At 42.7% G+C, this 27,536-nt stretch overlaps 1 protein-coding gene across 1 annotated transcript in view; it reads left to right on the top strand.

Moving 5' to 3' along the window:
• The window catches only part of LOC119462021 (sarcolemmal membrane-associated protein-like), a 48,900-nt gene that overhangs the window by 10,736 nt on the left and 10,628 nt on the right, over nucleotides 1-27,536 (top strand). The window contains exons 6-23 of the mRNA XM_049672400.1: nucleotides 2,141-2,236; nucleotides 3,798-3,869; nucleotides 5,033-5,110; nucleotides 5,223-5,285; nucleotides 7,281-7,418; nucleotides 8,074-8,172; nucleotides 10,630-10,687; nucleotides 10,966-11,052; nucleotides 11,331-11,390; nucleotides 13,214-13,282; nucleotides 13,384-13,449; nucleotides 14,297-14,413; nucleotides 18,645-18,707; nucleotides 20,950-21,099; nucleotides 22,543-22,668; nucleotides 23,849-23,911; nucleotides 24,954-25,016; nucleotides 25,935-25,948. Of these exons, the coding sequence (XP_049528357.1) occupies nucleotides 2,141-2,236; nucleotides 3,798-3,869; nucleotides 5,033-5,110; nucleotides 5,223-5,285; nucleotides 7,281-7,418; nucleotides 8,074-8,172; nucleotides 10,630-10,687; nucleotides 10,966-11,052; nucleotides 11,331-11,390; nucleotides 13,214-13,282; nucleotides 13,384-13,449; nucleotides 14,297-14,413; nucleotides 18,645-18,707; nucleotides 20,950-21,099; nucleotides 22,543-22,668; nucleotides 23,849-23,911; nucleotides 24,954-25,016; nucleotides 25,935-25,948 (1,482 nt within the window). The remainder of the gene's footprint in view (nucleotides 1-2,140; nucleotides 2,237-3,797; nucleotides 3,870-5,032; nucleotides 5,111-5,222; nucleotides 5,286-7,280; nucleotides 7,419-8,073; nucleotides 8,173-10,629; nucleotides 10,688-10,965; nucleotides 11,053-11,330; nucleotides 11,391-13,213; nucleotides 13,283-13,383; nucleotides 13,450-14,296; nucleotides 14,414-18,644; nucleotides 18,708-20,949; nucleotides 21,100-22,542; nucleotides 22,669-23,848; nucleotides 23,912-24,953; nucleotides 25,017-25,934; nucleotides 25,949-27,536) is intronic.

The raw sequence follows: 27,536 nt of genomic DNA, 5'->3' as shown, positions 1-27,536 counted from the left end.
TTTGTTCCTAAACTGTGGCTGCTGGCCAACTGGCTGATTGCATTTGAATATATATGAAAGGTTTAAAGATTTACGAGTTTGTATTTAAAGCAAGTCTCAGCGCATATAAAAAGAAGGTTTTATGTAAATAAGTAATGTCAGCAATTAAGTAAATGACAGAACATCTTGAAAAGGAAATTGCTATGTACAAAATTTCAAAGTGTGTTCTAGAAAATGTGGTATCGTAGTAAATAAATGTGCAGCACTGACCAAGGTAAAATTTATTAAGCATTACATTTGGCGGCCTTGCGAACATAGTTTCTCACTATATTAACGAGAGAAAAGACTGGCGCTGTGCCGCTGTTGCATGCATGGGAATGCTGGTTGTGGTGGCTTCAGATCGGCATTGTTCTCGCAGAGCCAGGACACCTTAAAGGCATGCCTGGCTAGCACCGTTCAGTCTGTCACAACGGTTCACTTTATACTAAAACAGCACTTAAAGAGCTGTTTTTATTCTTTAATATTTCACTAAAACATCTTTTATTCACGCATGAGGACTCGTGTTTGGATTTACAATTATATGAAACTGCCAGCGAGCTGCTAAAGTTGTAGAACAGACGACTAGGTTTGTGCTTGCTCTGTGACAGTTTGTCGTCTGTTCTTGTTTGTCAGCACTTGCTTATGCACTGTAGGTGTGTAAACTTTATTGAAGGACGTAATACCTTTGAACGAAAACATTTTGCATATGCTTTATTTTGAGAAAGCTGTATCTTTGCAGAAGTGGCCATGTTTTAGACCCAGCCACATTTGTTGCAAAGCCACGGGCACCCATATCCTGGTATTCCCAAGGAGGCACAACACCCATTGAAAAATTCGCATAGACGGTGGCACCAGATTTTTATTTAGGCAATATCGTGAAAAACTCTATGCCTGCGAGAGCCATGTTCACCACGGTCCCAAACGGTTCTTTCAGAAGCTTTACAGCACTGGACCTCTTTATGTCCTCTTTGAGCGGAGCTGTTTAAGCTCATGGTTAGGCCGCATAGTGCGAACAAAAACTGTGGGCCGATCCTGGAGGTAGTGCAGAAAGGGCCCAAGTGCAATGGCACATACCCCTATGAACTCGCGAAGCTGTTTAAGCTTGAGGATGGTCCATCGAGTGCACACCGCAAAACCTCCGCCTGACGATGGTCACCATGCGTCGCCTAGCAACGCTTCGCCCGAGCTGCAGCGACTGCGCCGAGCCTCGCCACAGCTGCGGGGGAGCCTTGACGTCATCGCACGCGTCGCATCGCTTCACCTTAGCTTTGTCGAGCCATGCCGTCACCGCGCCGTGCGGAGTGGTTGCCGCGGCTGTGCAGACACGGAGCTAAGCTGTGACATCACTGCACCGACCCGCGGGGCGTATAGCTCCGCGCCGCCGCCGCGGCGACACCAAAGCCCCGCCGTCTCTGCGCCAAGCACATGGCCGCGAAGATGGGGTGGCCGAAGAAGAGCGTCACTCCCGAAGAAGTGCAGCGCGAAAGCCGCCGCGCCGCTACTTGAGAGCGAGTGAGACGACCTTGGTCCGATCCCGAGTATCGCGCCACCGAAGCGGCGGCGAAATGTCGCTGATTCGCAGATGATCCGGAGTTACGAGCCCACGAAACCGAGCAAAAGCGTTTGAGCGTCCAGAAGCCTCCAGATACTTTAATGATTGCTCCTTGGGCTGTCGATGATTCCGGGATGATCTTGTGCAAAATGTGGCCGAGTCTCGAAGCATAACCTTGCAAAAACTTGGCCGAACCGAGATAAAGCTAGGTGGCGTCGCCAGCTTTGCTGTTTGCCCAGTCTTCACCCCACTAGTGTGAAGCTGCCCCTAATTTTTCATCTTAGCATCCCGCATTCCTTATTGTCAAGCAAAGCAATGAATGAATGTAGCATAGATGCTTTCTTCTTTCTTGTCTGCAAGCCCGTTTGTTCTTCTGTGGCTGTATTCTCCAACGATCCTTCTGTGATTGGCTCAAACAAAGCTGAGCAATCATTATTGCTGTAATCAACTCTTTGGCAAAGCGAATAAGAAAGACATAATGTGAACTGATTGCTTAAAGATGTGGTCCTTGATGATATTCTGTTGACGTGCTTATTTCATCTTTGTGGTTCTTGTTTATTCAATTGTTAGGAGGCATTGCACAGGGAGCAAGTTATCCAGAACAAAATGGCCACACTTCAGCGAGTTGTCAACAGCACCCAAGAAGCCAGCGAGAACAATTGGAAGGTGGGGAGATAGTGTTTTTCTCCACGGTACATGTGCACATACGTCTGTGTAAGAACTTGATTGTCTTCAATTTACTCTGATAACTGGGTTTATGAAGGTTCACATCAGAAGAAATTAATCCATTCGCTTCCACAGCCTGCGATTTGCTGGCCGCTCAAAGAATGGCTGTTTCTGGCTTAGATAGCACATTGCGGGCTATTTTCTAGTTGTTAGGGTTTCGCACACTAGATGGACATATTTGTCTACACATTCAGCAGGAGCTGTTTGTAAAACAATGGAAAGATTCTTGCTCGTCAGACTCTCTGTTCTGTTGTTATAGCCGTTGCAACCAGAGTACCAGGCTCAGAAAAAAAGCGTGCAGGCTTCTGAGTGCGCTCACTTTTTTCAGCACATACCACCGCAAGCTGTAAAGTAGAACCATTCGATGCTGTGCTTAGTTTTCGAGGGCCAAGTTCAATATCCCAAGAGACGTTCTGATTGCAAAAAAAAGAAAAAGTGCACTCAGTGTTCTTGCTTGTTTTAAGCTTTTATTGTGCTCACTTTCTAGTTTTTTACCGCATCTGACGTGGAAGCCTTTTGGGAACAAAATAAATTGGACATTTTGTAAATGCAATGTCTGTAGCAGATTTTAGAGCGAATTTTCTTACAACATGGAGCACCAGGCGAACCATAGCGCCGAATGGGTGGAAGCGAACGGGTTACACATCTTAGCATTAAAGATAATTTCAATTGTTGATTCTAAATGTAATGGTTCTTCCCATGGTACACAAAGTTTTAAACAGCAACGTTGAGCCATTTGCTTATAGCAACAATTATAAAGTTTAATTCACTGCTCACAGAAGTGTTCCAAAGGATCTGACAGCACTTTTGAAAGTTTTCCTTGGCACACACAATACACCCACACAGCATGTTCCTCCAAATGCACATTTTACTCCTACTTAAATTACATCTTGGAACCTGTAATAGTAACTCTAAAACCGAATATACGTAAATTTGATCACGTCCTGTGGCATTGCCAAGGCTTTTACAACTTCTAAATTCCTTGAGCATGTTTCTCTCAAAGAACATTTTATTCCTACCAGGTTTCATCTTCATGAATCTGATAGTTCTGACTGACGGACTCTCGAGTACTCCACAGAGCTACAGAAAAGCGATTAGCAGAAATTTTGTAATTTCCCACAGTGACCCTAATTATTTCACACACTTTAACTTTGCCTACGCATCACCCTGAATGTGCTCAAGATCTCGCCCAAATTTCTTTTTTCTAGCTTGCTCTAGTGGATCCCTCAATTAATTTTTATTGACATTTTGAGTAGATGTTTCTTAGTGGGAATTCTCTATCGCATCTAGTCATAATACAACAGCTTCCCTGTAAAAGCAACACAGTGAAGGGTGAAGATAAAAAAAAAAAAAAGATGGATAGAGTATAGGCTTTTAACTCATTGTTACAAGTCACAGCTTATCTCATTTGCTTATGAGTCCTTCATTGAACTGCATATTTGAATGAGTAGCTTTGCATACAAGTTTACTGTGAGACAGAAGTTTCTCTTCAATGTTGCAGGCCATGATCGAAGAAGATCGCCTGCTCAACAGGATTGAAACGCTTGAAGCACAGCTGCAAACATGTGCTAAGGTGAGACATTCACACTTTTACTGTGCTATGGGGCATAGCTCAAGCACAGCTGCTCCATATTAGCAGTTCGGTAGCAAAGTTGGAAGGATTTTTACCTTAGTTTGTATATTTGTTGTGAGAGTTTTGCACTCTGTATAGTCGAAAGCTTAAGTGTAATGGTTGGATGCATTGTTTACAAACTTGAAGGTGGTAATTGCTAGCCAGGTAAGCATGTCTTTGAATATTGCTTAACACTACATTCAATCTGCTGTAAACTGTTCTATTGCGATAGCATATATATGGACACCCCAGGTCAATTTCTATCATTGGCGTCGCTGTGATGTTCCGTATAAAGTTTGAATATGATAAGATCGCAGATCTGCGTCGAATGCTGTAGGTGGGAGGGAAAGCATGCGAAGGTGAATCGAGAAGGATCATGGCTTAATGCAGCGGCATTTTCTTGTGTGCACAGGTAGAGTGGTGGGGCTAATTATGCATGCAAGGGGGGAAGCAGGGAGATGAGTGAATGCTAAGAGGAGGAGGAAGGGGGCACAATAGTGCACGTCTCACTCTTGTCCGGCTGCCAATGGCAGTGGTGGAGCACTGCCCTATCTTGGAGATAATCTGCGGTGGGTACAAAGGCTTAAGCGCCTGCAGGGCTAATGGCTTCATGTGTGCTGTGCTCTCGCATGCCTAGGCATTAAAGCAAGAGGCAGCATGGAGGGCAATTCACTTGCCACTGCTGCCACTCTTCATCACGCCAGCATTTTGGCAGCGAAGTGTTCGTGGTCACGAGTCAGAATCTGCTTGTTTGCCCGTGTAGGTGTGACGCCATGTTTGTTAACTGAATTAGGTAGGCGAATGTTTACTGCAATTTATATGCCCAATAAAATTATGAACGTTGCTTCGTGTAGTTGTCTAATACTTTGCTATCGCTATCAATGCTTCACCATTTGGGTGAAACTGCAACATTTTGTTTACTTTAGTGTAAGGTATAAGTGGTGAAATGTCTTGCAGAGGGTGCTAATAGGGACCACACATGACTTTCAGCATCTATAAATCATTGTCATCCTAACTGTGTGTGCTTCTTGACTGAAACATTATAATGTACAGTTAGGAGCAGTTTATTTGGAATGCGTGTTGTTTCTCAGTTCCTAATGCCCTCCTTTTCTTGCCTTTTTCAGTCAACCACTGATGACAAGTTGAGAGAAGAAATAGCTCGGCTACAGAAGGAGCGGGAGAGGTACGAAGACACTGCAAAGGTAAGCCCTCTTTCATCAATCACAAAGGGGGAGGGGAGTTCTTTCTTTGTTTCTTTTTGTTCATAGACTGCAACCCAGAAAGCTCAAGCATAACCGAAACGCTTTCTTGCAGGAGTCCTTGAAGAAAGCATTGCAGGAAAAGCTGGAAGCCCTTCGACGTGTACAGGAGCTGGAGGTACGCTACTACTTTGCAGCCTGTGCCTACTTTCTGTGGCATTTGCAGCTTGACCATTTTCTTATAGTAAAGCTAAGGAATTCTTAAACAATATTTGTTTTTAGTGGTAAGTTTAACATTACACAGCTTGTTAAGTTCAGTGAAATGTTTAAAATGTGGTTAAGTAAATTTCTTGTGCTTACTCTGGCAGATGGAGACCTTTTTGTTGATGTAAAGGGCAGATTTAAAATGAAAAATTGAAAAGCCTTCCTGGTGTTTGGAAGTCACTGCACAGAATAAAGTTGAGCTATCGCTCACTAACTTTGACCATTTTCTTTGCAGCAGTTTTCAGTGAATCAGTGGAGCAGCTGCGTACTGAGAGCATTACTACAGTATAGACCACTTATAACGTAACCGCTTATAATGCAGGACTGGATATAATACGGTCTTTTCAGACTTGCATTAATTTTCCCATAGCACTCAATGTATACACATATCGCTTATAGTGTTGTTGCGGGACACGAAATACCGCTTACAGTGCTTGCCTGAAAGTTCGGCAGTCAACCTAGACGGCAAACGCTCCCCTCAAGCCACAAATGCCATATTTATTTAATCTAATGCGCACTTCTTTTCTGATAAAATAGGTCCAAAAATTGCGTACGCGTTAGAATCGAGTACGACCCTAAATCTGCGTGACCATATAGCTGTCGGCATTTCGAAATGGCTGCCTTGCACGCGCGTCGAGCCTAGCTACTCTCGAGCCTAGCTGCTGTAGCTTCCTCCATGTGCTGCAGTACACATGCTTAGGCAATAGTCTACCGTCTGTCTTCACGTTCTCTGCGTCGGCTCTATCAGCATGAAGTACCGAGTTCATCAAGATGCCGCATTTAAAAGGAAAGTGACCATGTGTGCGGACACGGACGGAAATCGGGCCACATCACGGGCGTTCAGAGAATCCAAAACTTACGTTCGGGACTGGCGCAAACAGAAGGAGAGGATTTTCGCCAGCAAAGCAATGCGGAACGGTTTCAGTGGACCGAAGCAGGGTGTAGTCTGCGATCGACGATCCACTTCGGCGATACGATTGCCTTGGCCCTATCTTGAAAGCAATCTGCGACAGGAAAGTCCGCTGCGCGCCGTGTTTTCGCGCTTATAGGCGTTGAAGTGAGAGGCGTGATAGCACGAATGTCACTTCGCTTGCTGCGCTTCGTCACTCGAGCGTTTTGACAGTTCATTTCCGTGGTCAACGAGCGAGATGTGTTCATGTTTGCTTGTGTGCGTGTGACACCGTGCTTGTTAATTTATTTAGTAATCGAATACGGAACCTAGAGCACGGTGACAGCGACGGCAGAAATGCGCCTGGATTGTCCATTATCGCAATAAAATAATTGTTTTGGTTATAGTGCGGATATTCGCGACTCCGGCGACTTACGTTATAAGCGGTCTACACTGTATTATGTTCAGTGTGTATTTGAGTAGGATAGTCTGTTGTCGGCCATAGGTAAAGGTTGCTGTCTGTGCTTCAGTGACAGCTGCTTTCATGATGGGGTTATGCAACACATCTTTGTATCTCCTTATACAGTAGACTCCTTTCAGATAATTTCAAAAGGGTTTTTAAGTATGTTCATCATTAGAGGTTTGTCTCTTCAGAAGTCCACTGAATCTATGGGAAACAAGACAATAACTGTTTCAGCTCTGTTGAGATTACCAGAAAAATTGTTTAGACAGGTGTCCTATTGCCTTGAAAGGAGCCTACTCTACTTCTGAGATAGCGTAGTGCGTTACAACAAGGACACAAGAAAGAAACTTACAATACACATGCAGTGCTGTGTCTGTATCATATGCTCCTTCCTTGTGTCCTTGTCCGTAATGCGCTATGCTATCTGTACCAATAGTACACCAACAGGCCCAAATAGCAATCTCAGATAGCCATAGGTGCCATTGTGTTTTCGTTCTCTTAAATGTTCCCTTTCTTGTAACCAAGCACATGAAAAAGCATCCACTTCTGCTTTGCAGTACACAGCCTCCAATAGTGAGGACGAGTGTGCTCGACTGCGAGAAGTCTACGAAGCAGCTCAGAAAGAGATTGGGGCCCTGGCAACCCGTACTGATAAGCACCAAAAGGAAATAGTGCAGCTGCAGACCCAGCTCAAGGTTAGTCATTTTTCGAATGCTGTGCACACACGTCAAGGGAACTCAAAAACACACCATTTTTCTGCGCATGTCATCAACTGTAGTGAGCTGCTGGTTTTTGTAACAGCCTTGCACCCTGCCATTTCTGGAAGCCTCCTTGCCCTGCTGTCTTCCTCGGCATATTAACTCACCTGTTCGTGGAGTTGTCAGAATTGGCTAGAGGGTATAAATTTGATTAAATTAAATGAGTAGATAACCAAAAACAAACCTGCTAGCGGGACACGGCCGTGGAATGTCTGTAGTGTAAGAACTTGTAATACCTGTTGATGTAAGTGCTGTGCAGTGTCTAATTCGAATCTGCTAGCCTGTGTTGTTTATTATTATTTGTGTTATTTCCCGCAGAGTCAAGAAGGCATTATAGTTAAGGTGGAGTTTACAGTTCGCAAAAGTACTTCCAATTGTACTTCAGAAAAACACTTCAAAGGACATTCTTAAAATATAGTAGGTACACTAAAGTGTATTGACAAGTAATTAATTTCTTGTTTAAGAGCTGTGTTGTGCATCTTTCACAGTTTGAATCTTTTCTACATTCTGCTTGTCTTTATTCAGCATAAATTTTTTTTAGCTTTCCAATGAGTATACTTGTGGAAAAATCTGAAGTTGTGTGTTTATGCAGGAAGCCGAGGAGTTAAATCAGGCGATGACCGAGGAGAAAACAGCTCTGGAAAATCAAATCCAGGAACTTCAGAAAGCTGAACAGGTTCTTGCAGCAAAAGTGAGTTTGCTATTGCAAAGCTTCATAAAAAATAAAAACCAAAAGAAATGCATGTGGTGAGTGCACGCATTTCTATTTCAGCTTTCACACAAGAGCCATTTCTCACTATAAACAGTGAAACATGAGAATGTTTTGTTGTAACAGTTTGATGTGTGCTCATTGGTTCATCTTCTATCCTCATGCTAAAAACAGCGTCGTATATTTGCTAAAAAAAAAAAAAAAAAGAAAACGGACAGTAGCACTGCTACCTATCCTCTCCTCCGTTTTCCAGCAAATTTTCTTGCGCCGTTTCTAGCATAAAGTAGGTTTGTTCACGTACTATTCAATGTGTGGTGCAGGCAGCAAATGTAGATTTATAGGGATTTCCGTCATTATTCAGCATATAAACATTCATCTCAATTGCTTTTGCTTTAAAACAAAGCTTTAGGTTCTGCTCAGCAGCAGTTATATATCTGTGTCTCCTATTGTCTGTACTTGCTTAATATTAGTAAGGCTGCTTCATTATAACTCCATCAGACACCAATTAATTCTGTCCATTGAAAATTTAGTTTCATAACATTTCTCATACCTTTACAAACATGAAAACTGTACTGCTTTAGAACGAATTGGGAAACTTTCACTTCTTTAGTGAGTTTTCTTATGTTTACAGAATGTGGACTCCATGTGATAACTCTTTATAGGAACGTCAGATATGAGAATCTCAATTAATTCATGCTAGCATACTTGGAAGCCACCTATCCAGACACTTGAAATATATGCCTGATGTAAAACATTGTGAAAACATTGAAAGTGAACCTGCTATATAAGGGGACAAATTGACACTGCGAGGGCAAGCGTTCAGCTGTCTACCTTCCAGAGAGAGAGAGAGAAATAACATTTATTAGCACCCGTCAAAGGGATGATGGGATCCGAGGCGTGGCTCATTCCCAGTTATGTCCAACTCTTTTTTACTAAAACATTTTAACGCGACAGCGTTAAGGCCCCGTGTCGCAGAAAATCCGGCTTTGGCAACTGGCGTGTGATGCAGGTGGCGAGAAAATCATCCCAACCCCGACTGCGCAGGCCCTCCACATTGTGCAAGGTTTTGGTGAACAAAAATTGAATTTCTCATAGTGAAATCCATCAGGAAAATAGTAAAGTACGACTTTACCATTCGGCGTCGGATTCGCCGTCGGATTGTTCACCAATCAGCGTCAGGATTGTAATTTGAATGTAGGAGAAAACCTAATTCTACCACGAGGAAACTCGAACACAAACCCCTTTTCCAGCATTTCTACCAGACCTACAGCCGCGCGTTGAGATGCGAACGGGTCCCCATAACGCTATCGCGTTATACTCTTATTGCACTTATTATTCAAACTTGTAGCACATGGTCCAATCAGAAGTGCTTCAAAATGTTTGCAACTTAGTATTTTAAGTATTTTAATTTTGATACACTTACTTTGCAGTGCACAATTGTGCACATAGTGCCTGAAGGGGAATCCATTTCATCATAATCGTCAACAAGTTTGCTCCTATGACGCTTGAAAGTGATGTGCATGTTTTCTCTCTTGCATTTTACATCTATTCTTTTTATTACAGTCATTTACATAACCCTACAAGATGTGAAGTATTAGTCGAATCATGGTTAATTCAAACTTCCTGTTTATTCGAACTGACGTTGTGATCCCGTAAAAGTTATGTGTATTCCATTGGGCGAAAATGCCCGGTAATTCGAACACGCAAGCATTTGCGACGGTTAATTTGAACATACCGCACTCCGACAATGCTCTCAACAGCGTTCCAAATCACGCGGCAGCGCCTCTTACGAGCATTGCTCTGACTCTGGCATAGAGGAAAAGTTAGGAGAGACCCCTCAGCGCTGCCTGCGAAAAAAAAAAAAAGTCGCAATTTCACGCAAAAGGCGAAGCATCCATTGTGATATCAAATTAGTAGACAGATATGCGATGTAAGTAGTTTTATCGGCCGTGTAAACTGGAAACATTCGCTTGCTAACTAAATTAACAAGCATGGCGTTACGCGCACACAGGTAAACATGAACACATCTCACTCGATGACCGCGGAGACTTGCTGTCAAAACGCTGGAGCGAGGAAATGTGACAGTAGCAGCGAGCGATTTGACCTTCGTGCTGCCTCTCGCTTCAACGCTAACTAAGTGTCGCAAGCACAGTGCATAGGAAGCTACCGGCATTCGGCGCACGTTGTCCACATCGCAGATTGCTTTGAAGATGGGGCCCACGTGGCCACGCACTTTGTCCACATCACAAATCGCTTTCAAGATAGGGCGCGCTGTCTGCAGCAGTAGAAGTTAAACAAGTAAACATGTAATGTACTGTAGTTCATACATCTGGACCAGGCCTTCTTACGTAGCTGTCACATCGCATTCATGTTAGTAGTTGCCATACAGCTTTGACTTTTTACTGACAGCCTGTCCTATGTTCCCTTTTTACTTTCCAGATCGAGTCTCTTCGAGCAGACAATGATTTTGCTAAGGAACAATTGTCAGCCATGAAAGGTTCGTTCTCAAAGGTTGCTTCACCAGCTTGCTCACATGCATTATTTTGTATTGGGAAGGCAAACAGGAAAAGTTTTAAATTCAAGGCATGTCCTAATCTGCCTAAAATAACTGGTAGGGAAAGTGAATAGTTTTCCTAAACCCTTGTAATGTTAGCAGGGTCAAAGCATCTGTTCAAGCAGGGATGTTGAATGGGTGATCCCAAGACCTGTGCCTTTGCATTGTTTTGTTAGGTGCACTTCATAGAACTAATTGTGCACTTATTTTTTCTGTCCCAGCTCGCTTTGATCAAGTGAAGAAAGCGCAGTACATTGAAGATGGCTTGGACACGTTGAATTCCAAGGAAAACATGCCAAACCATGATGGTGCGTTTCTGGAAACTCCAGCTATTGTGGAGTCTTGTACATATTGTTTTCAGCCTACATTTTAAAGCAAGTGATGTTCTTGGTTGTGTATATTCAGTTCCAATAGACTTTGGAAAAATGAGTAATCTTGTCTGAAATAGGAGATTGGGTCATTTTGAAGAGCTTGAATTTTGCTTCGTGGAAAGCATGTTCTATCTCTTCAGGCTTCATTTCTTTATTGCGGCCTTGTGTGTATGTGCATTCACAACATATGTTCATGAGATCTCTTCTTTTTTCAGACTCAAAGGATTCTGGAGAAGTGTTCTTTGAAAAGAGCCTTGCTGATGAAAGCATGAAAGGTGACTGTTTTGTCAACTTTCTCATTAAAGGAACCCTGAAACAGTTTTTGAACATATAATAAGAAAACGTTGGAACATGTGAGCCAGGTATTATTGCACTGCATGCAGCAGGGAGTTTGCAATTTCCTGTCAAAAACAGCGAAAAATTGCTTGTTCTCTCCTTCACAAAGTCGTCATGCAGCTATGTCGCAAATTAATGGCTGGTTTCGTGATTGCAATAACATTCCCAGCAATATTCTAATTGCCAATCTTGAGTTAAATAAATAAAAAATATGCGTGTCTGCGTTCTCAATAAGAACAAAAAGTTACAGGGACATTTGACTTCGTGAACGCGGGTTACGCACAAGCGTATGGAAGCCGCGAACATGCACAGCAAGCACCGCGAGGTTGAAGCACCAACGGAAAGGGCACAAATGCCGTTGTGGACGCTACATTGATCTTGACGGTGCAACGCCTGGTGTGCCACAGAGAAAGTGCACATTGCTATACATGCAAAGAAGAGATGCCACAAACATACACAGTGAGCACTGCTACGTCAAAGCACAAACGAAAAGGGCGCGAACGCGGCGTTTCTATTCTCCACTTCCAGGCGCCTTCCTCTTCAGCGCTCACTGCCCTTGCGGCGACAAACTTAATTTTGACGATTTCACAGACGCCCCAGGGCATTTACGCTTGCATGTAAAAATTAAGTATTTAATCTTTGCACATCTGATCTACACGCGCCATTTGCACGTAGCTACGTGTGCTCAGCGTGGCCTGCGTCACACTGGCTTGCTTCGTAGCATAGATAGCACAGCCGCCACGGGGCGCCGTGATGAGACTATCGGACACCCGCGTGCGCTGATTGGTCTCTTTAAGTGACGTAGCTCCAGGCGCCTGAGCACCCATCTCTCCTCAAGACAGTGCCGCACACACCAGAACCGGATGTAGAGTCGTAAAGAAGAAAAAAAACAAAAAAACTTAAGGATGGGGCCTTGCTGCCGGGCCATCCCCCTTGTGTAGTTTCCAGCGCACTAGTGGAGACGAAAGGAGGGAGAAAGCCATGCATCGGTGCGTTAACTACCTCCAACTCCACATGTACTTAAAGTACTATTCGAAAATTTGCAGCAGGAGGTTTTTGAGGCGATATCCTGTAATAATGAGGCCATTCTATGATTAGTTATAAAGTGTTTTAGGGCCCCTCTAACATCCAACGAACTAGTCTAAAAAGACATGTCTCTTTGTTTTGGTATAGGCAGAGGTAATGTTCATAGACAATTCCAGTGAATGCTAATTACTAGCTCATGCCACTAGCAAACTGTTATTCTTTCATGTATTCACCATGCTACATTGATAAAATTTATCTGCACTGTATCCATCAGTAATTACCACAATATTATGCCTCTCTTGTAATTGATAATTGAAATATTATTCAGTGTCAAGTCGCAGCGTGGCAAGCAGCAGCGTGGCCGAGTGTAATTTATCTCATGAAGACTAAGAGGCGCTCGGACGGCGGGCGCGTGGAAAGAAGAGGAAGCAGATGTAAACCAGGCGTTCTGGTGTATGGTCGACTCTCTGTTCCTTTACGTCAGGTAGATTAGTTTTGAAGTAAGGACACCGATTTTTATGGAACCGAGAATTGCAAAAATTCTGGTGCAAATCCTTTCTCGCATGAAAATAGGTACGGCTAGGTCATGTTCACACATAGGCAATTACTAATTAGTGTTCGGTTGTTTCCCAAATTTGATAGCATTTTGTATGATGGCTACCTATGGCTCAGGGCCATTCTCTAGGGTAATTACCATGCCGATAGCCATTTACAGCAGTTAATATTTGTATTTCAGAGTCTCCAACGCAACCAGAAAAAGAATCTGAGCTGTCAGGAAGCAAGGAACTGGAAATCAGCCTGAACTGTAAGTATTACCTTCTTCGTTGTGCAAATTTTAATAAGCTTTTACAGTGAATTCATGCTCCTTAAAATTTACACGCTGCATTATCTTTTGTTTTCTCCTAGCCACTTTGGAGACAACTATAATAGAAAAAGAAATGACGCAGCGTGTGCTGTCAAATGAACTCCAAGGTAAGTTTTCGACTTCACATAGATTACAGAGCCTTCGTGCGCATGTGTTAGTGCATCCACTACCACAGACATCCACAGACAAGTACACATGTCAATATGTGTTGTGCATGGGCAGCTAACTTAAATGCGAGGTCAACTTCATACATTCTGACATACCAAACATTGAATTTCACTGTATATTGCACAAATTATCAAGAATGACTACTCTGCAATACGCGCAAATATGATTTTTTTTTTAATCGGCTGTATTGAACGGCAAGGACAGGTGTTCAGTGCATTGGACATATCACAGTACCAAATTACCCCAGAGGTTTAACTTTTTTTTTTTTTTTTAATGGAGCTTTTACAAAGAATTGGCCAAAGATACTTACGATATGCCTGTTTGTTACAGCAGAAACCAATGTGATGAAATTGTGATAACCTCGTCTTCTTGCAGTCAAATGCTAGGGGTGCAATCGAACGTTGCAATCGAATGTTGTGCAACTTTTTCTGTGATAGTATATCAAAGGTCACTTATTCTTCATAAGTTATCTTGTGAACAAGAACGTTGAGAAGCATAACACGCTGTGCTGTAGTCGAACGCCTATTCGCCAAAGGTCCCAATACAATATTTGACTATGGGACCTCCTTTTGTATTTCATATCTATCAAAACATGTAACCACTTTGAAGCAGTAAGCCTTGAATATTGAACATGATTTTGATGTTCACCTTCGCTTTTACTGAAAAGCTTTTGACCTCCTAATTAGCTTTCTAGCTGTACACACAGGCCCAGCTATAAGTATATAAGTAGCTATAAGTATATAAAATGATCTGCATAAGCATATTTTTTTATTTTTTTTTATTCAGCTAAGGTCTGTGAACTGGAAGAACAGTTGGAACAGCTACATAGCTTGGAGGATAAAGGAAGGGATGAGAATCAGCGTAATGTTGAGGAACTGCAGGCTGAAATTGCTCGACTTCGGGGTAAGTTCTTCGGTCTGTATGCCTTTCTTCGCATGCATCGCATGACATTTTGCGTAATTGTTTTTCTGTTGCATGATTGTCATTGAACCTATGGGACCTCCTTTTGTTGTAGTACCAATTTGATTGTAGTAGACGTGATTGTTTGCATGATTGTCTGCTTCGGGGAAGTACGTAGCATTGCATGCCACACAGCATACTTTGGCGTACAGGCTGCCGTACCTTGCAACTTGCAATTATTGTAAGTTCTTGCCTTCGAAGAGGCATGTGAAGTTGGCAAGATATTGTTTCAGTTGGTTTGTGATAATATTTTGCTATACTACTCTACTTGTTCGTGAAGGATCCCATCACCGCACTTTCATGACTGTGGGAGTGCAATGTTAGGGGACACTAGGAGTAGCATTGGACTTTGTGAGTGGTTGGCAAGCAACTCAGGGAGTCTGAGTAAATAAATAATGAATGAGTGTGGCATTGATGAGAAAAGTTTGTCACAGCTTGGTGTCAAGCTAAAAATGTAAAATTTCATGTCCAAACTCTGCTTGGCAAATTAGTACTCTGATAAGCTTTGGTCAGTCTTACTAATAGTATATTATTCTTCCAAACCATATCTTAATCACCATTGCTTTGTGCTACAATTGAGATGTACATGTTCTTGAATATATACTGAGATCTGAAAATGTTTGGCATTGCAAAATGCCAGAACAAGGAGGAGAGTGTAGCATTGCAATACCTTTTATTTTTCTTCGTAAGGCAGCTGAGCTTATTGTTTTAATGAAGTTAGATTGTCATCACAACAACCTCCTGTCCGTTGTTTTATGCCATTGCAAGCTTTTCAATTCCACTGCATATGCAGTAACAGGGCTGATGCTTAGTTTTTACTTGACAGTTTATAGTCGATGATCAAGGTGGGCTCGGTGCCACTGCTAAAAATAAACCCAAATGAAGAGACTTCTATAGTGGCACGTAAGCTCGCTCATTAGAGTATGGTTATACTGAAGATGAGCACAGCTTGATCACCCTTGAATGAGGCTGAAGAATTGAGACGAGCATAGCATTTGCAACGGTTGCAATGCACAGTGATGCAATCATGATATATACTTTGAAAGACTGCCTTGTGGCACCCTGCTCAACCTCTCTGAATGTGGCAGGGCTTAGTGATTCACAATTTGGGGGGAGTCACAAGTTTGTATACTGTGCAAGTTGCTAGTTAGTATTTGTTTCTCTAGGCACTGCTGTGTGCTTACTCAGCACATAGCGTGCTAGCATCAACAGTTGTGCTATGTTTCTGCATGGCTATTGCATCGTTTACTACCTGAGTATGCCCTGTACAACTTTCACTATTTTTTTTAGGCCTCCACTGACCTGTTCATTTGCGTATTGTGTTCACTGTTATGGGTTGAGCTTACTCTTGCATGCATACTTTGTGTTTGCCAAACATTGTCACAAGCACTATTGGGGGCACAGTGTTATGACGTGCAACCAGCAACTGAGTCATATGACTGCACAATTTGCTGATGGCTTGTCTAATTTTGAAACTGCAGGAGAGTGCATGTGTGCTTTGCTAGACTTCATTGTGTCTTGCACTTCTTTGACACAACACTTGCCTGAACATTTGGCATGATTTGCCAAATAGTGTTCACAGCAGATGCCACACACTTAAGCCCATGGACCAGTCACATCTTGTCAGATTCTGAGAAAAGCATTATTGTATCACAGAGAAGAGCAAGAGAACATGCATTTCTCTGCTAGCACGTCTTGGCACATGCACATGCCCTTCTGCAGTCTCATTACTAGATGATCCATCAGTAGGTAACACTGACATTGGTTATTACTCAAGAGACCTCTACTGACAACAGCGTGGAACCCTGATTATACAACTTGTAGGAAATATGAAAGTTTAAAATCTGGAGGTCTTATAGCCTATTAATGAGTAGTCATACCACTTGGCATCATGTCACTGTGCAATGCAGAACTACCAACTATAGCTGAGCCTGGGTGCTTCGGATTTCAAAGTGGTGTAATGTAGCTGGACGTAACAATGATGCAATTAACAAAGATTTGAATCTGCCCTACCCTCTTCTTGCTGGTCATTTTCCTGTGGGCTGTTGTCCTTAGTGCATACACGTAGCTGGCTGCAGCTGCACTTCTGTATTGCCCAATACTCTAAATTTTCTTTCAGTTACCACAACTATGTAAGAAGCAGGTTATGTACAGTCAGACTTCATACAATATAGACTTTCAGCACATTATTTGTAAGAAATGATTGCTGAGCCTTCACTGGTCCAGAAGAAAATAAATTTGGGCCAGTTAGCATGTATGTAGCATGTTCAAAACAGCCCGAACAAAATTGAACACAAGAAGAAAAAGTTTGCAGAAGATATCTGCAGATCCTGTGTGTTCTTCTTGTGCTCAATTTTTTTTTTTTTTGCACTTTTCTAGACACGCTTCAGCATGATCTCATAAAGTGCAGTTCACCACACGACTGAGGTGTGCTTAATCACAGTTCCACTTAAAAAAACTCGCTAATCTTTATGAGCTTGCATAAGACGTTCACTTCTGAATTGTTTTATAACTACTAACACTGGTGCTTTGTTTGTGTTTTGCATGGATAGTGTGTGCCATAACCTCGTGCCTGTTTAACCCATACTTGGCCCCTCTCTCGTTTGTTTTGTGATATGTGACACGACCTTACACCACTGGCACTGCTGCTGATGCTGTTGTGGGTGGCGGGCATGCCCTGTGCTGCATTGTGTGCCAACCCCTTCCTCCCCCTGTAGACACTCGTGAACTCACAAGCCTCTACGAAAGACAGCAGTCGTGCATGTTGATTCTCATGCAAGGTTAGGCTGACGATGACTGGTACACGTTTTCTGCTTGACTTGGCACTTGCTCCTTGGCTTTGGCTTTCTCACTGCAATCGTTCTTGCTCCAAGTATGGATGCCTCGTTCTAACATCTAGCTTGTAAGAACACTAACTGGGTGTGTTGATGTGGCCTGCCTCTAATAACCCTTGATATGGTGGATGTAATGGACTAGAAGCGCGCATCGAGACTCATTGCAAGAATATAGTGTTGAACTAGTCTGTCAGCTTTGACCAGTCAAGCGAGAATACAGTCATCTTGCACATTCCTCATGCATGCAACTACTATCTCTGTTGAGGTTACCGTAATGCACTTTACATTGTAGAAAGTTATGCAGTACCCTAGAAACTGATGCACTGGACACACTTCCTGCACAGCCATTTTAAAGAGGCGTTCTCATGGCAGTGGTTGATCAATGGCAAGTAGCTGAACCATGTTTGAACCAACATTCTAAACAAATATAAGCACATAGTTGCAATATGGGTGATAAATCATTAATAAAAAGTCCTAGTGCATAATTAGGATTGGCTTTCTAGGTGACACTGTAGATGCATATTTCTGTAAATAATGGTATGCTGTATACATAGCAGGTCTGCTTAGTGTTTTATGGATGTAAATTACTGCAAAAACTCGGTGTAATTGGTCAAAGTTATACTCGGCAAAAAGCAATGCATGCCTTAGTAGTTCTGGTAACTTGCAGGAAAATAAAGTGGCACTTTTCTCTGCAAATTTAAAATGCCTAGGAAAAAGAAACTGCGCAAAACAAAGGTGAAAAGGTAGAGACACTGACTGGTGCATGCATTATGAACCAACTCAGCATTAGGAACGGAACCAGCTCAGCATTTAGTTTTATTGAGCATTTTAAAGTGCCAAGCTGTGTTCCCAACTTGTATGAGTTGGTCCTTTTGTACATTGTGCATTAGAGAGATGTATTACAAGTTAGCACTTTTTGCACTGGAATGTTGTTGCATATAGGCATGCTAAGCCATTTCTGCATTCAGGCTGCGGACCTGCACTTTTCTTCTATTTTTTTAAAGGGAAATTTGATTACTTGTGAGCACTGCCTGAACTTTATGGAAGTCTTCACAATTGTCGAACTTTATTTCCGAATTAATTTTAGATATAAATGTGCATTTCTTTTGTGTTAGGGTAGTGTTGAGCAAACCGTATTGTAAAGTATCCCCTTAGGGGTCTTGCTGAAATTCATTCCACATTACCAAGCACATTTATGTAAATGCAGTTACCTTGCTTCGCGAATTTTTGGTTGAATGCTTTCTGTGCTTCAGCTTTTATACTAGCACTGCACTTTATTGTGTTCATTTTGGTGATCTTGTTTTCTAAAACATCTTTTTGTGGCTTTCTGCACTGCACAGAACTATTGACTGAATCTCGTGAGAAGATAAATGCTGCACAGCTTGAGCTCGCTGCTATGAAAGGTGTGTACGATTGTGAGGCTGCCTTGTCTGCAACTCTGTTGTGAACGATTGCATTGAGATCAAGTGTGATGCCACCAAATGATGTTCACTTTCTAGACACACTAGCTGAATGAAATATTCTTGTCTGGCAGCATGCTTCTAACACTTGCTAAAAGCAAAACAGCTTGTGCTGCTAGGAAAGTTGCACATGTAGGGTGCTTTCCAATACTCGCCATTGGTGGCTGGACAGACAGCAAAGCAGATAGTTGCCACAGGGGGACATGGTGATTAGAGCTATCCTTACCTATTTTTGAACTAAACTTGATAAAAGTTGGCATGCTTGTTTAGTTTCTTCTCCTGATTCTGAACATGCAGTTATTCTTTCTGTAGGTTTATTATTTCATTACATAATTAAGAAAACAATGTCTCTTGTTCTTACTACAACAGACAAATAACCGCCACACAAAATATATAAATGACATAAGTATCAAGAGCAGAAAGCACAAGACTCGCAACAATGGCAGCCCTTTTATGATTGGGTCAATATTTATTAGTACTTTATAGTACACTGAACTTCATTGTTTCGAACATGGACATGCATTGGTCACACAAAAGACAGATTTAAAAAACTTGAAACGAAAGAAAACTTGAAAAGTGTTTCTTATGTTGTGTGCTCCAAACATTTAGCTTCATGCTGCAAAAAGAATGGTACTATTCTATCCCTGATAGCTACTGATGTATCACAGTAAATGTCTTGCTGGGTATGCAAAATTAGTATTTTGCGAAAAATGAAGAAAACAAACAAATCTCCCACCCTATAGTTCTAAAATTAATATGTTATGGTTTAAATATCAACATATGATCATAAGAAACTTGGCGAATCAAGAGAATAATAGATGCAGAATTCAAAATGCAATTTTACAAAACTCGATTTTTTGGTAATTTTTAGGCCTAAAGACCCATGTCCCCCTTAAAGGCCAACTGCAACCATGTAAAAAGTCAAGTTTAAGATAGTGTAGGTATAGAGGAGCCTTTGTGCAAAATTTGACATTAGAAATGCAAGCAGAAGCATTGTGAAAAGCTAGCAAAAAAAGCTGTTTTTGAGACCGTTTTGAAATAAATGCCACCGTTACCACTCACTGAAAGTGATGCGCAACCTAGAGCATGCGGCTCCACAGCGTGACCTACAAGGCAGCACCTGGGCTGCCTGTAGTACGCTGAAAAATCTCGGAGGTGGTGTCCTTGGGTTTATGTTATAGTTACAACCACCAGGTGAACACGTGATCTGCTTAGGTGCTGTTTAAAGGCTGCTAACAAGAAAACTATGCAATTACCAGCCCTGTGGCGTTGATAAGATTGCTTTAGTGGTATATGCTATCCATAACAAATTTACAGCAAAGTGGAATTTAGTTTCAATTCTGACAGTTGGCACGGACAACTTCATAAACAAGGCATCGAAGTCAAGAACGGTGCAGGCTATTTTGCTGTCCAAAAAACATAGTGGCTGAGGAGCCTACCTGAAAGCTCAAGCATGTATCTTAGGTTCACACATGCTGGGTTATAATGCAGTGATTAAATTTTCGTTTCTCTTTTCTTAGGTGATGGTTTGTTTTCCAAGCAGTAGGTGTCATCATGTAGCGGAGACATGTTCCAATGCCTGGGCTCAATGCTGTCTTTTTAGCCATCAGACTGGCTGCATGCTTGCAATAAGTGCAACACACCCATAGTACACTGTGAACTGATCGAGCTAGTCATCAAAACATGGCTAGTTGCAACAGTGAAGATAAGAAGTGTAATGGAATAGATGTCATGAAGACAGCATTTGTTTCTGTCTATCTTTTTTCTCATTCACTATTGTGAATAGCCACATGTGTTGACCTATAGAAAGGAAAGCAAACTGCTGGTAGATGTAAAAAAGGATGTATAGCCTGGCTAGGAACGGGTGTAGAATAGGCGTGATATTGTAAGTTGAAGGTGCTGCTGCGATTCTTGGAATAAAAAAAATATTGAGTGAAGTAAATCTGTCCTTCAGAGGCAATTCTCTCTGCTAATTGGCTATCATTTTACACTTTGCAACTAACAACAAAATTACAAATATACCGGGGTAGACTGACTTACTGGTTGTGTTTGGTTTGCATTTAATGTAACGCACAACTCCACACAGTCAGTTTATGGTGTTTAATCCTCCTTTAAAAAAAAGTTTTCTTTGGATAAGGATACCAGCACTGAATCGGGTGCGGGTGTGTTATCATTTGTGGAGCAGAAGCACAGCAGATGGCGAAGACAAGGCAGGCTGGCACAGAGGAGCTGCCACCTCCGGAGCTGTCTGAAGAAAAGTCTGCGCTGATGGCTCAGCTGTCTGCAGCATGCAAGCAGGTTCAGGACCAGGTGTGCCAGATTGCCAGGCTGCAAGGTACACTGCATGTTCATGAATCTTTAATCATGCAACCTACTGCAGTGGTCCACTGGCTATGACATTCTACAGCTGAGCTCAAGGTCGCTGTTTTGATTTCCAGTCGCTGGGGCCACGGTCTGATGGGGGGGGGGGGGGGGAGGGATGCAAGAACACTTGTGTATCATGTTGTGGGTGTATGTTAAAGGGGCCCTGAACCACTTTTTATCGTAAGTGGAAAAAGACATTTGAAGTGAAAATAGGGTATTTCAAATCACTTTGCTGCAAAGAGTACTTCAATGCGTTCAGCAGAAGCGGAGTTATTGGCAATCAAACACGGCCTGCGATGTGCTTCCCTTCCTCCTTCAATGCCTTGCACTGCGAAGGCTACGGCGGAGTGGGGTGGGGCTACAACGCCCCGCCTCCAAAACGTCACCGTGGCGCGCAGTTCAAATTTCATTTCGGACTTCCTATTTTGGTGCCCACGAAGTGCTAAATGTAAGCCAACACGGGTTGTCCTTAGCGAGCCGTACTGTGCTTAGCTACTGGACTATTGCCAGCACCTCTCGGCGACCGCAGTGTAAGCCGACCGCAGCGGCCAATAGCAGCCGTGTATTGGAGTATGCTTTATTACGAAATAAAGCACACAGAAAAGAGTAAGGATCATGGGGGTCTTTTGAAACGAGAGCGTTTGAGAGAAAGGTGACTTCGCGTTCCGCTTGCGAGCTCCATGGACCGCGTACGACAGCCTAACTTGGCTGAGATGTTCTTAACAGCGTATGTTACCCGCGGACTATGTTATTTCACCAAGCCTGAGGAGTGGTTCAAGGCCCCTTTAAAGAACCCCAGGGGGTGAAGATTAATTCAGAGCCTTCCATTACGGTGTCCCTCATAACCTACTCTACAGATTCAGGACGTTAAACACTACAATTCTTTATTGAAATTTATTATTTCTTTATGCAATCAGCATTTTATGCTATTAGCAAGAGAAAAGGCAATTTCGTTCATTTAAAGTTTTTTTTTTTCGCAATTTTTGACAGTACCAAAGATGCCTGTAAATCCTACATCTTGCACATATCTTCATCCGGCAGCTTGTCCGCACGTTGCTTGTTCGCATCGTCAAGTGCATGCCGCTGTATGTAGAGTGTTGCGAACATGTCCACCATGATATTTTGTGCACCTTTGTGATCATACACAAAATTTGACTTTGAGAGGACACCTGGTGAGTGTGGGTGTTGTAATTTTAACTTAAGACACTTGCATGATCGTTATAGCAGCGGATAATTTTTGATCGCTTGCTGCCATGCTGAATATTTTCCACATTAGTTTTATCCGCGTTGACTATATGGGCACAGTAAACTCCAAATTTGAGTACATAGTGTCTGAAAGGGTTAAGGGCTAGAGTGATGCCAGTAGTTGATGCACAATACTCAATGGCACTTTTTTGTTGGTGACTTTTTGCAGGAGAGCTGTCGCAGTCTGAACAATCGCTGAGCGAGCTACGAGAACAGTTCAACGCCCAGCGGCAACAGCTGGCTGAACATGAGCGGCACAGACGTTTTGGTGAAGAAGAGCTTAGCAGTTTAGAGAGTGAGTTCGGATTTGTAAATTGCTTTCCTGCGTCGTGGGCACTTATCTGGCCTGGTTTTTCTTTTACGACTGTCATGGAGGCTGTCTCATCCTCGGGAAAAGCCTGGGGCCTCATTTCGTAGTTAGTCATTTTGTTGTCCTTTCCTTCGTTGTGATCTGCCCAGCCAAGTGAGTGGGCTTGGCAGTAACTATATCACAGCAGGGTCTGAGCCAGTGTCAAAGGACGAGAAAGAAAAAGGGATCTTGAAATGGATTGTTACAATGTATTCCCTGAAGCTGGCCTTGCTGGATATCTGGAACTAGCACTAAATGGGCTTTAGTTTCATAGTAGGGCAAATTCTTGTACTACTAACCTAACACTAAAGAAAAATATCTGGTCAAGATCAAGTGGAAGATTACATCTATTTTGCTGAGAAGAAGTTTGGTAATCCAGAAGATGGCATCAAAGTGAAATGCGTCTGACACCATTTTCGAATTTCTGTGGCCGCTTTCTGTTATGTCAGATTCCCCCATGAAAGACTAAAAACTGCAAAGAGAGGGTGTAAAGTCTTTGACATTGCACAGTGGTGTCTTGAGTACTACAGTTTGGGTGCACAAGAAATTTTCACTAAGGGAGGTCAGCCCTGAATTGCTATTTTTGCACACCGTGTTTAACAGCAAACGGAAAAGTATGATGTTGTTCAGGTTTTTGTGTATGTCTTGCATGCTTATAGGTTGCCTGCAGCACACATTATGCAACTTGGAAAATGTATTGTCGGATCCATCAGTGGCAAGCGACTGTCAACTGTGCATCAACCCCCCCCCCCCCCCCAAAAAAAAAAAAAAAAAAAAAAAGAAACACCATCTTGTTGGAACTGATGTCAGAATTATCGATTATGTTTCTGTGTTGCATGTGCAGCTGCATTGTAGGCACCCATAAACACAATATAAAAAGGGGTACTAAAAGTGTTCACGCCATGACTTCTTAGACAGTGAAGAGTTATGAATTTTAGTTTTCCCTTGTCACAATTTATCTACTAGCTTCCTTGCATTCTGTCAGGTGAAGTTATACTCTAACAGCTACGCTTTTCTTTTTGCCCTCAGCAATGTTGCGTCGACCATTGCCAACGCCTGGGCCCTGCTTTGTCTTCCTGAGTTTTGCCCTTCCTTTGGTTCATTTTGCGAATGCTTTTGCATACAGATCTCCTCGAAGAGGAAAGGAAGGCCCGGAGTCGGACAGAAGCCGCGTCAGAGGCTGTAAAGAGTATGTTTTGGTTTGCGCATCACTCATCATTTGCAACGTTGAATTGCTTTCTGCCTACTTTTTATCCAATTTAGTTCGCTTTTTCTCATTACAAGTGTGCTACAGGTTTTTGCTATTTCTTCTTCTCGCTGCATTTCTTGTTACTTGATTGTAAGATGGTCCTGCTATGTGCCTGTGTCATTGTCACTCATGTTCATTGACACATTAGACAGCTTTTCCTAAGACTGAAAAATGTGTCAGCTTATCTTGCCAGTGGTAGAGAGAAGCAGTAATACAAGGGCAGGGGTTAGGTGGTTACATATTATTTTGGTGAATTGCACTTTTACTAAAAACTCACCTGGCATGCAATGGAAAATGCAGTACCTACACAAGTGTTAACTGTCAATGCGAACTTCCCTCGCACATCTCGTCTAACCCAAACAAGATAGCAAGCACTGTACTTTGAGAATAGGCTTCATTGTATGGATCACTGCTCTCCATTCCTCACTCCATGCAAGGTTTTCGAATTTGACTTCGACTGAATTGAAAACATGAGGTTGTTCATCTTGTTTAGATGTAACTTAGATGCGCGGGAAAGCCTGCTTACGAAATTCTGTGCATCCCTTGTTGACACTGTGCAGCACGCATCTGGGCAAAATGTGATCCATGCACGGTGCAGACATGTGTTGTGCATACATAGTTCCTTTAGGGGTTTTCATAGTAAAGACCTGACATAGAGCAGTTTTAGAAATAGTCCCCTAACTTTGGGTCCCCTATCAGCCAGGGATACAAAAGAACACAAGCTGAGCGTGGGGCTTTGAATATGCAAAGCCACTTGGGGAAGCTATTTCTAAACTTCCGATTGTCTGTACTTGTCATGCGCTTTGTAGTGTTCCTGCTTTGTGCACTGTTAGTAACTAAGTGCAAATCACCTACAGAGACAGTAAAGAAAACCACTACACTCATGCTGTTACTGGTAAAAGTATTCTTATTAGGTAGAAGTAACTGTAGCATTTGTGAACAGTGTTAAGAATTCAGTTTTTTTTTTTCTTTCTTGCAACAGAGCAACTTCACGAGGCCCAGAACAGCGCCAGGCAGCACCAGAATGAAGCGGAACATCTAAGGAGTGAGTGCTGTCTTTAATTTTATTGCTTTTTAACAGCGGAGCTGTTTAAGCCGACCGTCAGTCTGTAACGCGTTAACAAAAAACTCGCCTAGCGAAGACGTCACTGCAACCACTTCATGGAGTGGTGTGTGGTTTGCCTCCTCTGCGTGCCGTGCACATGTTGCCTTGACGTGGGACGTTAAGGAGAGGGAAGGAGAGCATGCGCACGGTGCGCGCTATGCTCAGGAGAGAGAAAATGAGAGCAAGAGAGAGAGAAAGAAATTGTAGCAGCACCAACGAGGCAATGCGCAGAGCTGCTGCCGACGCCGTCCGCGTTTCCCCTGCGTTCACGCCTAACGCGCGCGGTGTCCGTGACTGCAGCCGGCACCTCTGGTGGCGGCTCGGCAGGTTTCGACCAGCCACGCCCTGGCAAGTGTGGAGGCACAGCTTGGCCGTGACGTCACTGGGGAGATAAAGCTCGGAGCTGCCGCGACGGCAGCAGAACTCTCGTTGACTCTGTGGCGAGTACATGTAGCCTTGACATGGGATGACCAAAGAAGATCCGGACACCTGAAGAAGAAGCCGCTAGCAAAATTTCCTAGCAAAACTCAGCCAAGCCTAGGAAAACCTGGAAGAAGCTAGGTCGATCACCAGCTCCGCTGTTTACTCCAGCCTCGCACCACTAGTGCAAGCTGCCCACATTTTTTTTTTCTTTCTTTTTTTAGCTAAGCTAAGCATAGCTAAGCATGGCACCCAATTTGAGTTCTATCATGAAAGTGGCCGTCCATGGCAGTCCCTGAATATAATTAGTTGGGGCACCCAGCATTCATTCACTACTGGCAGTTTAAATTAAAGCCATGCAGAAACAATGCGCTGCAAACACAGGCAAACACAAATTTCGAATGGGAGTGTAGCTTAATCATTCCCTTATTGTTGCAGGAAGTTCAGATTCCGTTTGTTTATTTGGACAACAGTGCAGAAAGCAGTTGTCTTGCCTGAAGAGGCTGATAAAAAGGCAGGAATGCCTAGCAGTGTATCGGACCAAAGTGACAGCAGATCCTACTGTCGGTATTTTCTTTCTCTGATGCTGTGCATCTAATTATGCATAAGCTTTGTCGTTTCTTACTCCATTTTACAGAAACACAATTAAAATTGGGTACACATACATAACATCAAAAGAAAACATTGTAGAAGAGGCTTGTTATTTTAAAGTTGTACAGCACCGTGAAATTTTCTATAGCTGACATCCTTGCAAACACATCAGATTTTAAGGAAAACTTTCGACGTAAACTGTACATTAATTCTCAGTGCACTTGCGAATGCACCTTTTTTGTCAGTTTCAAGCTGCAAAAACTGCGTTTTTTCAAAACAACATTGCATTAACAGCCAAAAGTTTGAATTCACCAAAAACACCAGTTTGGTTAGGTAGTCTTGTTTGTGTTCATAAAGTGTATAGTGAACCACAGTTATGCAGTTTTATTAAGGGGGGACGTGGCTTTGAAAATCAACTTCCTGATTTCTCCATGGATTTTGATGAAAATTGGCACAAATGTTTAGAATGTCTCCCTGATACTTCCATAAAAGTTTCAGAGTGATACCTTGAGAACATTTTATTGAGCAGAATTTTTCTCTCTTGAACTTTCTGGAGGGCCTGGGGAGCTTAAAAAACATGATGGAAGGCTCGTTGAGTATTGACTGCATAGCTCAATGCGTGCTGAAGGTCGTGACAGTCTTACATTTTTTTTTTCGCAACACAAATTTTTTAGATAGTCATTTTCAAGTTACCTTTGCATCAAGCACACTTTCAGGTGAACGAATAGCCATGCCATAAATTTATAAAAAGTCAAGATAAAAATGCGAGGACTGTCTCGACCTGCACTGTAGTCCAAGGAACGTGACAAAAAAAACAGAATCAAAATAGGCTAAACGATAACGAAGAAATCAGCTCCAGAAACTGAGCAGAAAGGCGAAAAAAACAGTTCTGAGAAAACGGCTCTCAAAGTTTCACCTTCTCTTCAGTTCTCTAAAACGCACGAAATTTGTAATCTTTGATGTGTTTTGTGATGTGGGGCTTCTTGGACATGTGGCCTCTGGTCTGCTGCACCTTCGTTCTGCCTTTTTCATGTTATTATGGCATTCTTTACTGCTGCTCTACAAAGAGCATGGTGCCTGGGTTTCAAACCAAGTGAGGTGCAGAACTATGTGGGCATAAATATACAGTAGTTCTAGCGTTGTACCTGCAGACTGCCTCATTGATAGCAGCCTCTAGTGCAGTCAGTGAGGCATTGTTTTCTTTTGGTAGAATCGACAATGTTACTGAATGAAGGCTCTCAGCAGCCTTCTGAATCATCATCCATTGACAATGGCTATGGAGGTTATGAGAGCCACTGATAGATAGGCAGCAATGCAGCTGCTAGGTGCTTTCTAGCCTGTACTTTGTATCATGCCTCACTTCTGCAGCCAGGTGTCTGTGCCAGCCCAAGTGGCCTAGTGAACAGAGCTCATGAGAGGATTCGCTTTATGACGGGGTGGTATGATAGG

Source organism: Dermacentor silvarum, chromosome 8 (assembly GCF_013339745.2).
Source record: "Dermacentor silvarum isolate Dsil-2018 chromosome 8, BIME_Dsil_1.4, whole genome shotgun sequence".
Lineage (NCBI taxonomy): Eukaryota > Metazoa > Arthropoda > Arachnida > Ixodida > Ixodidae > Dermacentor > Dermacentor silvarum.
This window is presented reverse-complemented; position numbering and strand designations above follow the sequence as displayed.